This window comes from Sinocyclocheilus grahami, unplaced genomic scaffold, assembly GCF_001515645.1.
Source record: "Sinocyclocheilus grahami isolate Dianchi unplaced genomic scaffold, SAMN03320097.WGS_v1.1 scaffold534.1, whole genome shotgun sequence".
Classification (NCBI taxonomy): Eukaryota; Metazoa; Chordata; class Actinopteri; order Cypriniformes; family Cyprinidae; genus Sinocyclocheilus; species Sinocyclocheilus grahami.
The window spans coordinates 122387-137529 of record NW_015505713.1 but is presented as its reverse complement, the minus strand read 5'-3'; the positions used below and the strand labels follow the sequence as shown (position 1 = coordinate 137529).

Below are 15143 nucleotides of genomic sequence, written 5' to 3'. Positions count from 1 at the left end.
AAGGCACTTGGAGGCCAGGACTATTTAGAGACACAAAAGAAACAAGAGATCCACTGAATACTGTTGCTTTCAGTGCAAGCACCATCATCACCATGCACATCAAACCTTGCTATTAGGATGCTCTGACAACATTGTAGGTTTTAAAACACAGAAGTCTTGACATACTAAGCTGACATCAGTGCATCTCATTCAAACAAAATAAATATGCATATCATTCCTTATTAATGCACATATGATGTAAAAAGAGATACGTAACTGCTAAAACATCCCCACGGCAAGAAACTCTTACTGAAAATAAGGTCCATTTTGTAACTTTAGTCCCCCATCGTAACTAAACATGGGAACATCAACAGCTACTTCTGAGAGTTGGGAAAGTCTCAGTATAACCAGTAGGGGGCGATAAGACTACATTCTTGGAATGAGAACAATTCCAGCCTCACAACAAATGCTAATGAGGCTTCCACCTGCTCAAATCTATTCACACCCCAGTCCAGTGTTCTGCTCATATTTGCGCTTATAGTGTTTGGATTCGTACAGTAGGGACTGGTTATTAGTGCAAACAAACCTAGCCTGGAACCATCAATCCACAGTCTGTTAGAAAAATTGTGTGGAATTTTGCAACAGGCCAATATAAAGCCAAATGTCTCTAGAAAAGAGCAGAAGGGACAGACGAATGGTGGTCCTGTGCTTTGGTCAATCTGATTCAGTCAGTACGACATTCCCAATGCTCCTACTGCAGCAGCTTTTGGTTGAGGATCTCCCAGATCATAGCTTTCCTGAAATACGGCATATGATTCTAGAAAGAGAGAGATGCATGCATTATTGAGACATGTATTAATATGCATGTGTTAGTGTGTAAGTTTACCCAAAGTACCTGTCTGAATGTGAGGTTGCGTCCTCGGGAGATATAATCAGCATATTTGCATACGAACACACCACAATCACTACCATTCTTCTGCTGAGGGATCTCCTACAAACAATAATTAGAACAGAGCTCTTACAGTATGAAGTCAGAATGAAACGATATTCTACAGCAGTCAAATTAAAATTTAGAATTTGGAATATTGGTTGAATTTCATTAAAAAAAAAAAAAAAAGAAGAGGTATAATATTTAAGTAAACCTACACACACACACAAAATGTTCTGTTACTTGGAATAAAATAAACGTTAATTGAAATAGAAAATATTTATTAAAAAGCCAGTTGCCAAACCAAACTTTCTCTTATTTTTTTTAGTTTATCTTGAAGTACTAAAATAGCTAAAACTAAATAAACTAAAGCAAATAAATAAAAATGAGTAAAACGATAGACATTTTTTTTAAAAAAGACAAAAAAAATTACTAAAACTAACTAAAATTAAAGTAGAAAAAAAATAAAAATAATAAAACCTAATTCAAAATACATTTAAAACAATGCAGACTCATACTTGTTTTTTTTCCCAAACAGTGCCGTTTCATTTATATTTATATGTTGTGCCCTCTTGTGGACCTATTCGACAATGTTGATTTTTAAAAAATCTGGTGATCACTGAGGTCTTGTAGCTTTTACCCTGAAATATTAAAGAGCCCCTATTATGGATTTTTGAAAATTACCTTTCATGCAGTGTGTAACAGCTCTAAGTGAATGAAAACATCCTGCAAAGTTTTAAATCTGAAAGTGCACCGTGTATAAAGTTATTGTCTCTCAAAAGAGTAGACTCTGAAGCCCCGTTCACACTGCCAGCGACACACAGCGACATGCTCCTATTCATTTTCAATGGTGAGCTGGTGACTTCCGGCGACACGAGCGACAGTGACCGTTGGCGACAGAATGTGGGCGTGTCAAGCGATGCGAGTCAAGCTACAAAAGTTAAGAAATGTTTACCTTTATGCAAATGAACAGCGAATTTCGCGAGTGACAACCAATAGGAGTGAAGAATCTGTCAGTGGCACTCACACGTCACCGTCTCGATCGCAGGCAAGACAGGACAGATTTCCGCAGCGATTTCACATGATTTATATGATTTGACTAACCACATACATGGATATAAAAAAAATTATGCGTAGAAAAGAAACTGTTGGCTGTTTAAGTGAGTTTGATTCATACACTGATGGTTCGAGTTGTTAATTATATGATGCAGTGAGCAGTTTAGCACCAGTTAATGATTTAATGCACGAGCACTGCTGTAGTTTATATAACAAAACTCTCCAACAGCAGAATGGTACTTTTATTTCTTTTAAGTCCTAGTCATATTAGAATGTTATCTTAGTTTTACCAGCAATATATATAGTTTGTGATTGCATTTTCTAAAGATATATCAAGATATGCAGTCTGTCAATAACATTAGAGCGACAGCAGTAGGAACACCCACAAGCGTCTTCACAGCGCAGAGTCTAGCGACATACAGCGAAAAAGCTGCTGGCAGTGTGAACGGGGCTTGAATAATTGAAATGAGTCGTTTGTAAAACGAATCCCAATCCGTTTCATGTTGATATCAAAATGAAACATTAGCATATTGCTCGCCCACTTGTTGGTCTTTTCATGTTGGTCTGAATGAAAGTGCAAATTCATTCTTCCCACTAGGTGCTGCTTCTCTTGGAGCTAAAAATAGCGGTTTCCCTGGTAACGGCTGTGCTCACAAATGCTGCTTTATCAGGCATGATGAAATGAAAATGAGACCAATCACCGCAGATTAGCGTCATGCAAAGGAGAGGTTTGGAAAAATTAAACCTTGCATGCATGTCAACCTGTTGTTGGGGACTCCCAAAACCAAAACATGAACCTTTCATTACCCGTAATAGGGGCATTTTAAGTTAATTTTGAATTTTGGTAATACTGAAAACACTGAATTGAATATCTTGGTCCTGTTGACATTCCTATACTGTTCTTGTAAGATTTTTTATAATTATACATGCGCTTACAGAAGGTCGTAGACTGCTCAAGGTCCACTTTGACGGGTCCAAATCTTTGCCCTTCTTCACCTTGCACTCCTCTTTCAGATAAAGACTATTGGACAGATACAGTCATTAGGTTAATAATATAAACAAGCACAGTCCACTTTCAAAAACAAACTATGAGCGCCAACTTTAACACGCATACACTTAACCTCACCAGCACAAAATGCAAAATTACACAACCCCTCATTTTAGCTACACAGTACATGCAGCACAGTATATCCATTATGATGACATTATTATACGTATATAATTATGTACGTACGTTACACATTATCACTTACAAAATCATGTTGCAGATGTCATCATGCCTTTGACCCATGGAATCATATGATTGTACAGACTTTGATTTGAAGTCAACAACCTACCACGGTAAAAGGAATTACATTACACACAAATCCAAACCTCATAACACATACACACATGAATTCTAAAATAAACGTTCTTTTTTATTTGCTAATGAAAGCCAATCAACAATCCAATAACTATTAATCAGGCACCAAACAATTAATGCTTGTCTTTTTCACTGTGCCACAGCAGACTGTTAAAGTTCTAAGGGTTTCTAATGTTTGAATTCATGATACATAGAGTTTATAACTCACAGCTAGGGACCAGTGAACGCCCAGGTGAAGGGGGACCAGAATGATGTCATACAGGAAGAGGTCTACAGCCTTAGTCCACCGCTGTACTGCAGCATGTCCACCGCTATGCAACTTGGGAAAGAGGAAGGTACTGAAAGAGTAGACCTTCCTGCCTCCTACTTCCTGCTCACTGCGGGACATCACGAGATTCATGTAGAAGTTGATCACCTGAGAGTGACAGGGTTTTAATTTGATTGATAATGTTTGTCTAATTATTTGATTAGAGAGGGAGGTTTCAAATGACACACATTCTGATTTAAGACTTTGAAAGACAAAAAAAAAAAAGGAAACAACAATATTTAATTTCATGTTTTGGCCAGTAACCAATAAATAGTTAATTAAAAATGGTGCTATTTTGCCTAAATAAATACAAATATTAATAATTTTTATATAAAATATATTTTTAAAAAATCTATAAATTTGTAAGGTCAAAAATTATCAAAGACTTCTGCTTTCCTGTCCCAAACCTATCTTCAGTAACAAAAGGGCCATTTGGAATTCCTGAAGGCACAGAGGTGCTGATAGTGATCAAGGCCTGTAGGCCAACATGTGTATACACCGGGGGTCTGCTAATTGTCACACCTTTTGCCCAGTGGGTGAAGTTATAATCTGCTGATTGGTCAGTTTGAATGTCTCACATTTGGTTTTTAGTCACATGGTCAAGGAAGGGATAAAAGAGGACTGTAACTGTTGCTCTGTCTCTTTCCTTGGCTGGCTCTCTTCTTGGGTCTCTGCCCTCTCTCCCTCTTTTTCTTCCTCTCTCTATCTCTTTCTCTCAGGTAATATTTTACATGTTGGGTACAATTAACTATGCTTTACCATCCTTCATCTATTTTGTAACCAATTCAAGTGTAACCATAACAAAATATTGTTATTAAACCATTTCAATTATTAATTATGTGCTAACTAGTCTTGATTCAAGGTTAATATTAAAGTGCTACCTATTGCAATACAATAGTCACACAATAGCAACGCTCTCCCACATATGTAGCTATTCTAACTGCGCTTATTTCCGTCGTTGGTATAAGTGGCAGTGGGTGGTAATAGACTAGAAATGTACAGTTTTATACCATCGTGCTGATAACGTTTCTTTAGTCATTCGGCAATCCTACAGCCTGAACCACCGTAGGAAAACCATCCTTACAAATACATTTAATAAACAATGAAAAAAAATGACCACACACTACAAGTATATTTACACTTTATAATGTACACTATGAAAGAATGACATATATATATATATATATATATATATATAAGACATTAAATTATTGCGTTTTTTTAATTATGAACTTTAAGTGAGCATTACATGACGGCAAAAGTATTGTAAAAACAGCAGAAAAGTGAATACACAACTAAATATCCAATATCAGCCAATACGAAGTAAACAAGTTATCCAGTATGGTACCAATATATTGTGCATTCCTAAGAAGCCTTTTAAAACGATGCTACCTCATCGTTGAGCCAGCTGCCCTCTTGCAGGGTTGCCAGATCCCTCTGTGTGATACGCAGTTTGAACGCACTGCACAGAACCAGGTTTGGATCAGTTTGAGCAAGAGCAGCACTTACTTCCTGCTGCATCTCCTGTTACATGACACAAAGACAACACTGTGAGTCAGAGCAGAAGGAAAGGAACCAATTTGACAGTGAACTGTAAGTGGAAGAATTGTTCATATTCTGATCAAGTCTTTATTTCAAAAAAGAGGTTTACACATTTCACAGATATTGGCATATCCCTATTTACATGGCATTCACTAATACCTAAGCAAATAAGGCATGCATTTCCTCCTCACATTTCTCCTATTGGATATGCTCACTTTAGGAAATAGAATTTGTAGCAATTAGGTTAACGTGTTTATGTGACATTTATAATCAAAGTATGACCAAATTCCAAATTAATACAGAAATATTCCTGTGCATCCATCTATAAAATATATCTTTACCACTGCTAAACAAGCAACAACCAGACAGAGTGTGGTATAATAACAGTTATAAAGGACTAGGTGTCGTTCGAGACACTAACCTTGGTCAGTCTGGGAAACTCCTCTTCACCGCGCCTCACTGTATCTGTAACCCGTTCAGATCTGGAAGGTAGCGAGGGTCCTGAAGCTATTTCTTTCTCCTTAAGATTCAACCTGGCTTCAACCTCAGCTGACAGATCCACATCTACAGGCTGGACAGAGAGTGAGGAAGAGAGGAAAAAAGGACAAAAAAAATTGACAAAACAGACTAATAATAATAATAATAATAATAAAAACAAAAATAATAATATACCAACAGAAAGCTGTTTTCTCAAAACATTTCAATCTTTAATTTGAACGAACAATCAATCTCCACACCAAAGACCAAAAAAGATCAAAACTAAAGGAAAAAGTCATGATTTCTTTTAAAATGTGGTTTGGCTTGTAATTTCATGTTTGAAGATACCGGATGAAGGTCATGCGACCGAAACGTTGTTATTAAAATTTTTTTATACTTTTTGCACTAATTGACAGTGTGCGGGATTTGTGTCTTTTTCCTTTAATCTTTGATTTAAAAAAACAAAATACTTGGTCATCTATAGACATCCCCTCTTGCATGTCATGAAAAAGACAATAAGCACTTACAATTTTTCTTGCAGTTTGATTATCCAAGGCTCCTTCCTTGAAGTCACTTGCTGGAGTGTTTCGATTAATATCTATTGTTCTATAACGGATTTAAAAATAAATACATTTAAAATCATTAAATGCACATATGCATTTATTAATCAATAATGCTTTTGAACCTAGTTAAAATGTTACCTGTCTTTAGCCTGCATCAGTGGATCCCGCCACACAGACATATTAGGTATGGCTGAAAGCAAAAACGGAAAATGTGATTTGACTGTTAAAAATGGAAGCAATACATCAGAAGTTGAAAATCATTTCAGATAGTTACAGGAAAACAGCGCAAAAGAAAAGCAGTGGGTGTAATTAAGCTCACCTCTGACTGGAGCAGGTCTGCTCATGTCAGTAGTGCGACTGATGGAGGTGTGTCCATTTGTCTTGTGTCCATCAAGGGAGAAAGTTGTGCTAAAAATTTGAATGAACAGCATTAACTTTCTCTAGCTATGCTACACTGATTTTAAAAAGTGTTCTAAGGGCTCACGCACTTACATTGGAGGCTTCATCCGTCCAAACGGCAATGGTTTGCTCTTTGAGTATTTCTCTGACGCCATCTCTACCAGCTTCCTGTAATGCTCTCGATCGCTCTCTCTCAGTGCCTACTCAAAAGTCAAATGCTTAGGAAATCACAGACAAAGGCATTAAGTTTCCAGTACATTAAAATTCAGTTTCCCTACCTCCTCCACGGTCAGGCAAGGTCTGTGTGTGCGGCTCGGATGCTCCATCTCAGTCGGTCTTGTGCTTAGCCCGTGGGCGGTGCAAGACGGCACTAGCTTCAGGGATCTGCGCATCTCCCTGCCTTTGTCCTGGCTTCCCTTGTACAGCATTGCTCCACTGCTCAAGGAGATAAATACACAGACCGTTATACAACGTCTAAAGGACAAATCATTTTAGTATCAGCAACCATCCAGAACATGGTTTACAGTTACAAAGCAGAAGTATCTCTGGTTGTGGTATCAAAATAAGACTTGAGATACTGTATAGCATATTCTGTTTAATTCTTCATTTGATAGGTAAGGTTTGCTTACTAATGTCAGAAATAAAGGCTTTTGATTATTAATTTGTAAAGATGCATTTCCAAAAAGAATTCCAGCTATAATTAAAAAAAATTAGTTTAGAGGCAGTTCATTATTTGCTCATTGACAGCAATGTACACAACAGTACATAAGCAAACAAACAAAGATGCTGCTGTTTGTAATTTGTGACCAGTTTGTTTCCTTCAATACACTCACTGATAGAGAAGGAATAGGGAAGAAAACCACGACTTTGATTTAAACTAAATGTTGTGCATATTCGGTTTTAATTAACACTTCTTATTGTTTGCATAAAGCATGACTCTTCATTATAGCCGAGTGTTTGTAGCTGATATGTTTGTCCATATTCTGTGCATCATGGGATGTGGGAAAACTGAGGCTCACGTGTTACTCTTTTATATGAACAGAAATTTACAATCTCTCCTTTAAATCACGTAAAAATGTAAAGTCATTACAACTTTATATTCACCCCATCAGAAAATGTAACCATTAAAAAGGTGACAAATGACAAAAGCTTTGAGAAGACAAAAAACAGCTCAAGTAGTGGAAAATATGACTAAATTATACTTACTCAGGTTTCCATAAAGCCTGGGGGTTGTGGTGGACATTGGCTGCTGTTCTTTCTTTATTTTTAAGTCCAGTTTCTATCTGTTTATCTGAAGAGAGATAATTGTAAATCATTACTGAACTGACAGGCTGTATAGGTATAAAATAAGCTTTATGTACAGTGCACTACCATTCAAAAATTTAGTAAATTTTTTTTCTTCTATGAATATAAAGTTCCAAACAACAACAAAAAAATCTTACTGACCCCAAAGTTGAGTAGTGATGTATGTCTGTCAAATTTTTACCAGATCACAGAGACACATGGGGCAGTGAGATCACACTCACCCATCCCGTCACTCTCAATCCATGAACTCAGGCTGTTGCTGTGTATGTCATCAATACCCATGAAGGCAACCCTGCCAACCTGAGCCACCAGAGAGCAAAACAAGACACAGTGCGTGAAACCAAGGCTGTACAGACAATGCATGCATTTGCAAGTGCTTAGTGGTGATTATATGAACATACCTCTGTAAAGGCTTTCTGCTTTTCATGTTCTGCCTTTCTGTGGTGTTTTGATCGGAACAGCCCTGCAATCCCTGCAAAAGTCTTCTTGACAACCCTGACGATCACATCTGTAGAAAGATGACAGACATATGAATAAAAGTCTTGATGGTAGGTGACTGAGAAATGTCAGTTAGGCACTGTTGCTTACATGGAAGAGCTAATTAAATATTTACCATGTCTTGCTCTTTTGACCTCTGGATATTCCGTCACACAATCAGCGGAGTACACACTGCAACCCAGGAAAAAATTAAACACTTCTGTGCATCAGACGCATCAAAGGACTAGGCCTAGTTCACCCAACAATGAAAATTCACTCACCCTCAGGCCATCTTCTCTGGATATTCCGTCACACAATCAGCGGAGTACACACTGCAACCCAGGAAAAAATTAAACACTTCTGTGCATCAAAGGACTAGGCCTAGTTCACCCAACAATGAAAATTCACTCACCCTCAGGCCATCTAAGATGTAGATGAGTTTGTTCATCTGAACAAATATGGAGAAAATTAACATTACATCACTTGCTTACCAATGGAACCTCTGTAGTGAATGGGTGCCGTCAGAATGAGAGTTCAAACAGCTGATAAAAACATGACAATAATCCACAAGTAACCTACACAACTCAAGTCCATCAATTCATTTCTTGTGAAGTGAAAAGCTATGGGTTTGCAAGAAAAACGTCCATCATTAAAACATTTTTAATGTCAAAAGATTGCTTCTAGCTATATATATATATATATATATATATATGAGTCTTCTATCCATACTATTGCTCTATCCAGTGAAAAAGTCGTTTTGTCTGAATCAGGAGAGAAACATGCACAGATCAAGCACAATTTACAAGTTAAAACCGTCCAAAACAATTCTTAACAAATATGTCAGTGTATTTTAATGTGAGAGGACAACAGTACTTTTTCACTGGAGAAAGTGTTATTATTGACTATAGATTATTAATGCCTTGATGATGAATTTGTTCATTACAAACACACAGCTTTTCACTTCACAAGACATTAACTGATGGACTTGAGTCGTGTGGAAGACTTGTGGATTATTGTGATGCTTTTATCAGCTGTTTGAACTCTCATTCTGACGGCACCCATTCACTTCAGAGGTCTATAGGTGAGCAAGTGATGTAATGTAAAATTTCCCTCAATCTCTTCCAATGTAGAAACAAACTCATTTAGATCTTGGATGGTCTGGAGTACATTTTCAGCAAGTTTTCATTTTTAAATAATCTATTCCTTAAAAAAAATCTTTAAAATGAATAATCAAACTCACAGGTAAACAGAAAAAAACCCACATAGCTTTCTTAAAGAGCATTCCTATTTATATAGCTGTCTTAACACTTTGTTCAATATTGAAACTGGAAAGGACGTTATCTATAACGGTCCATTTAATGGCACCAGATCTGTAACGTTAATAATTCTAATCACAACAAACATTTCGTAAATTAACTTTATGTTTAACAGTATCCTATTAATTTAAAGACAAAGACAGTGATTGTTTGTTGAAAGTAAGACTGTCTATTGACGAATTGTTTACTTTGGACTGATTTCTGCCCCCGAAGACAAATGCAACATACACTGCCTTTTGTTCATGTAAATGAACAAGTAACAAACTGACACTAGAAAAAATAAAAACAAGGCACTCTGTGTTAATTAAAATAGAAACCAAAAGTAATTAGGTTTATTCCGAAACGAGGAATACAAAAGGACAAATACCTCACCTTTGATAGTTGCGTTTGGCGGGCCTACTGTTGTCCAGCCGCTGCGTGTCTGTGCCGTTACCGTGCACACTACTAGGCCAGGCTGCGGATTTCTCACCAGAAAAAGGCACGAAGAGCGACGATAATCCGTCAACTATCCATTCATACATCACAAACCACCACGATGAATAAGACTCCGCTTCGTTTGTTAGTGCCAGGTCTATACTGAAGATTTTGAAACCGAAAACCCGCTCGTATTTCAATAGCCTTCCGTAGCCGTACGCTTACTGCGTCAGATTTGTCCACTGCGACACCGCAGCACTCACTGCTCGTCGCTAAGCCCTCCCACTCTCCACTGCACTGTGATTGACGTTCCTTTACACCGCCAGTTAAAGCGCTGCAGAGCAGCAAATAGTAAGTACTTTGTAATGATCTGTCACTGGGTTCAGTGCAAGAAATAAAATGGAACAAACGAAATAATGTTTTGTCAAAAACAGTACACAATTTAATTACTTAGTTTTATCTGTATATTCCGTGTATGCTGATTTTGAATGGTTGGTATACGAGTAAGGTGATTTGTTTTACAGCTAAATATTTGGCGGGACAAATCATGCCACCAATCAGATGCGCAACTGAGGATCACGTGTCTCAAAGCGGAAGAAATATCGAGTGGGTGTGCTTGTTTTACTTATTGAATGTTCTATGTTTGTTAAAGGTTTTCACGAGTCACGACAAAGGCATGTAAAGTATTTTAAACATAATTACTTGACATATTCTCAGTTTTAGCTTCAGCTAAGCTTTATATTGCGCAAGACAGCATTACACAAAATATTTATATGTATTGGTTATTTAAATATAGCATTACAAGTGAGTACACTGCAAAGACATGAAATGTAAATTTTAAAAGGGACTGTTGTATGGCAAAACTATGGAAGCCCGCTTCCGCAAACATTTGCTTAAACTGAGCACTCATTTTGAAATATCACTAATATTTAATATTATAATATTTAATCCTTCAGTCAGTACAACAAAATTAAAAGGGACTGTTGTATGGCAAAACTATGGAAGCCCGCTTCCGCCACTGAATAAAAAATAAAAAAGGTAATTGCGACTTTCTATCTCACAATTCAGACTTTTTTTTCCTCAGAATTCAAAACATATCAGTTTTGCGAGTTACTGCGAGTTTATATCTCACAATTCGGAGAGAAAAAAGTCAGAATTGTGAGATAAAAAGTCGCAATTACCTTTTTTTTTTTATTATTCAGTGGCGGAAACGGGCTTCCATACAAAACAGCCACGACAACTACACACGTGACTTTTTAAAACATTTGCTTAAACTGAGCACTCATTTTGAAATATCACTAATATTTAATATTATAATATTTAATCCTTCAGTCAGTACAACAAAATTAAAAATCACAACAAATCCCTATAAATAACAAAATTATGTAACTGTATTGAAACTTGTAAATTAATGTCAGACATCCATTTCAATGTATCATCTGTCTTTGAAGATGAAGAGGGATCTGTCTGCACCCTGGCAATTTTTCTGGAAAAAGGTAAAAGCAAAAAATAATAATAAGTAGGAGAACTTCTAATATATTAGAAAAATATGTAATATTAGCGAACAAGAGAATACATTTACCGTATGTTTATCTCAGAGTCCAAGTGGAGTCCTGGAGTTCACTGCATAAAACAAGTTAACATGAGAATATTCTGATTGTATGATTCACAATGACTGACCAGTGAATGTTTTAAACATTTTTAAACATTGAAATGTAGCACAAAATACCCATAACTAATCATGAGTTAAGAGAATTATATGTAGTGATTTTTTTATTTTTATGGCAAAAACATTAGTACTATACAGTATGTGTAAGATCTCACTGTAAAATCTCATGTATGTATGAACATCATTTGTAAACGACACTAGGTTTCAAAAATGATAAAGTTCAGTTGAGGTCCTGCTGTAAACTAGAGACAAGACTTAGCTAAGCAACTGGTCCCAAAGAATTTCTGATTCATTTTTAAATGTATAATTAAAACAATGATTTTTAAAGGTTTTTAAATTAATTTTTATGATTATGTATGTATTGGTTTTGTTACATTTATGACTCTTACGTGTTTAAGGGGGGCAGATTTACAGGCTGCACTGTTGGCTGATGAGTCCCGGCTTGTCCTGCTGGCATCAAAGAGGGCCAAAAAGAGTAGCCAATTGGAGGAAGAGGTGGTACATGGGAGCCGTAGTGATGGTGATGATGGACAACCCCTCCTCTCATTGTTGAATGTTGAAGGTCCTAAACAACATCAAACGTGGCACTTATTACTACATATTGTGGAATATCAACATTGTTTAAGCGGAATACAACATCTCTAGATGGTTACCTGCCCTGAATGTGAGGCTGGAGGTGTGATTTGACTGTTGCTTCCTCCTGGGAATATGGCCATTGGCGGAAGAGCCTTCAGCATCATATTGTGCATGATGATCTGGTGCATCTGTGCATTCTGCATGAGCATCAACTCCACCATGTCTGTCATCAGAATAATAAAGTAGAGAAGTTTTGGCCTAGCATAAATCTTGAAGTGTAGTTTAAACTCCATTTAGTACTTTATTCTTATCAGCTACTGCATGCAACTTCAATCACAGCTACACTACTGTTCAAGATTTTCTCTGTTTTTAATAGAAGATTCTTATTTATTAAAGTTTATAGTATTTATTTAAAAATGCAGTCAAAAACAGTCATGTAAAATTATATATATATATATATATATATATACAGTGGGTACGGAAAGTATTCAGACCCCCTTAAATTTTTCACTCTTTGTTATATTGCAGCCATTTGCTAAAATCATTTAAGTTAATTTTTTTTCCTCATTAATGTACACACAGCACCCCATATTGACAGAAAAACACAGAATTGTTGACATTTTTGCAGATTTATTAAAAAAGAAAAACTGAAATATCACATGGTCCTAAGTATTCAGACCCTTTGCTGTGACACTCATATATTTAACTATATTTTTATCCATTACTCCAGTCTTCAGTCACCTGATCATTCAGAAATCTATTATACTTGTATTTTTTTTAGGATTCTTTGATGAACAGAAAGTGTGAAGAACAGCATTTGAAATATAAGTCTTACGTAACATTATAAAATGTCTTTACTGTCACTTTTGATCTGTTTGTCCTTGCTAAATAATTTGCCCTTGCAAAATAAAAAACGAAATCTTTCAGTCCCAAACCTTTGAACAGTAGTGTATTTGTTAAGCAATAATCTTATAGTCTTATAAGTAGTCTTTCGTTGGAAAGTACAGGTTTAAATGTCCTAAATGTCACTATTATTTATTGCTTTTGTGTCTTAGTATACAATAACTTTTTTCTGCTTTTGATGTATACCTTCTTTAATACTTCCTGATCTGTAGGGAAAGGTTTGTGGAGGTGGGATTTGTGCTATGAGAGGCTGTTGCTGTGGTAACTGCTGGATAATGGTGGCTGGCTGTTGAGGAACCTTGTGGAAGGAGAAATATAAGTTATTAGAAGAGTGCCTGCAACAAAGCATTGTAACAGACACATACTCTACAAACACAAATTGGTTATTTGTATATTTCGTAACAGCTATAAAGCCATTCAATTGAACTGGAATAGTAAATGCAGATATTCTGTGTATGATTAAACCAGTATAACTAAAAGTGAGAAAACGTTTCATACGGTGTGTTGAATGATTTGAGGGGGCTGAGGGGCAGGAGGAGGTGGTGTAGTTTGGTGGATATGGATGGGAGGCACAGGTTGGAGTGGCCCAAGAAGAGGTTGATAATGATATTGCCTATGAGATCCACCCCATGTGTGAGGCCTTCCCAGATCCTCCATCATATGCTGTTCCTGGTGAATGCATATAAACATACTCAAATGCACACTGATATTTGTGATTTACATGATAACATATTTCTATTGACTATTACATGACACTTCAAGATTGCCTTTGGTTTAATCATCTTAAAAAGCTAAACAGATACTCTTTATGTGCAGAGAAGCTTTTAATATCATCTCTGTGAAACATACCCTCAGTCTCTGTAGGAGGTTTCTCTTCCGTCTCAGAGCGCTGTGTAATGCATCTGCCTGCCCATCATAACTTCCTGTGGAATCAAAATATAAGCTATTAGTCATATATGTTGTAATCTGCATTTTTGGCATGCTCAGCTGTTTTTGTTTTTATTCCATGATAGGTTTTATTTATAAACCTTTGAGAGGATTACTATAGAAAACAGGCATTCTGTCTTGTCAGGACAGAATTTCAGCCAGAGAGGCAAAACACAAATAATTTCAATCATGTATATTGTACCTAAACTCTCAAAATTCAACAACAACAACAGTGGAGTTCATAACAATAACTACTGTCTGTGTACTTGTGGAAAACGCTGAACCTTCTCGTTCAATGTTGTCATTTCTCTCATTCTCCAGTCTCTAAAAAGGAGCAAAGAGATGATATAATACATCTTTTAATTGACAAGTTTGGTCTCATGATAGTATGTCGTCAACAAAAGCGAAAGAATATATCATGTCAGTTATGTATAACTGAGAAATATCACATTAAACCAACTTACCTTTTCCAACATTTTCAATCTGAGCCTTGTCATTTGGTCAACCACTGGGTCTGCCATGTTAAAAACACTATGTAGATACGTTTATTTAATTATTGTCCATGTTTGCTGTAGAAGCCTGTCTGTTGTCAAAACATATCGGTGTGTTGCAGAGTTCTTTGCCCAACCCTCAAGTTGCTAAGTTACATTAGAAATCCAGACAGAGGCTCTTTTGTTTATGGTGGACCCATAGTAGAGCATTCTAAAAAAAAAAAATAATAATAACAAAAGCATTATGTTTTATTTGTAGTCTTGAATAATATGACATAAATATGGGATAATTAATAAAATATTATGATACTTATTACTTTTTATGTGGAATTGATATTTTCTAAATAATTGTATATATTTGTATTGTATACCTTTATACTCCAAATAAAAGTTAATGATTATATTTATATTTTTATAATCTGTTTATTATTTCGTACTTATAATATTATAT

At 36.1% G+C, this 15143-nt stretch overlaps 2 protein-coding genes across 3 annotated transcripts; both read right to left on the bottom strand.

Moving 5' to 3' along the window:
• Positions 1 to 101: 101 nt before the first annotated feature.
• Positions 102 to 10438, bottom strand: senp2 (SUMO specific peptidase 2). Its single transcript, XM_016238203.1, has 17 exons — positions 10085 to 10438; positions 8533 to 8588; positions 8321 to 8427; positions 8141 to 8219; positions 7821 to 7905; positions 6893 to 7049; positions 6708 to 6814; positions 6535 to 6623; positions 6354 to 6405; positions 6180 to 6258; positions 5597 to 5746; positions 5026 to 5157; positions 3535 to 3741; positions 3217 to 3296; positions 2900 to 2984; positions 875 to 970; positions 102 to 796 (listed from the first exon to the last, which is right to left on the bottom strand). Exons 1-17 carry the CDS (start codon positions 10231 to 10233, stop codon positions 731 to 733), a joined length of 1776 nt encoding a protein of 591 aa, XP_016093689.1. The 5' UTR covers positions 10234 to 10438; the 3' UTR covers positions 102 to 730.
• Positions 10439 to 11539: 1101 nt separating this feature from the next.
• Positions 11540 to 14868, bottom strand: cunh21orf58 (chromosome unknown C21orf58 homolog). 2 transcript variants are annotated; one of them, XM_016238209.1, is made up of 9 exons: positions 14666 to 14868; positions 14468 to 14525; positions 14124 to 14197; positions 13773 to 13943; positions 13461 to 13572; positions 12449 to 12594; positions 12185 to 12360; positions 11703 to 11749; positions 11540 to 11612 (listed from the first exon to the last, which is right to left on the bottom strand). In XM_016238209.1, the coding sequence occupies exons 1-8, from the start codon at positions 14720 to 14722 to the stop codon at positions 11716 to 11718; spliced, it is 828 nt and encodes a 275-aa protein (XP_016093695.1). In that variant the 5' UTR covers positions 14723 to 14868; the 3' UTR covers positions 11540 to 11612; positions 11703 to 11715. The 2 variants fall into 2 exon arrangements, with proteins under 2 accessions (XP_016093695.1, XP_016093694.1); XM_016238208.1 differs by having other exon boundaries at positions 11582 to 11612; positions 11709 to 11749.
• Positions 14869 to 15143: the final 275 nt, after the last annotated feature.

Coding starts and splice junctions, on each gene's coding strand:
- senp2 (XM_016238203.1), bottom strand. CDS start 10,233: ATGTATGAATGGATAGTTGACGGATTATCGTCGCTCTTCGTGCCTTTT. Junction 6,624..6,707: donor GGACGGATGAAGCCTCCAAT/GTAAGTGCGTGA, acceptor TCAAATTTTTAG/CACAACTTTCTCCCTTGATG. Junction 3,742..5,025: donor GCAGCTGGCTCAACGATGAG/GTAGCATCGTTT, acceptor TGTCACTCTCAG/GTGATCAACTTCTACATGAA.
- cunh21orf58 (XM_016238209.1), bottom strand. CDS start 14,722: ATGGCAGACCCAGTGGTTGACCAAATGACAAGGCTCAGATTGAAAATG. Junction 12,361..12,448: donor CAGCCTCACATTCAGGGCAG/GTAACCATCTAG, acceptor GATGTTGTTTAG/GACCTTCAACATTCAACAAT. Junction 11,750..12,184: donor AATCTGCCCCCCTTAAACAC/GTAAGAGTCATA, acceptor TGTTTTATGCAG/TGAACTCCAGGACTCCACTT.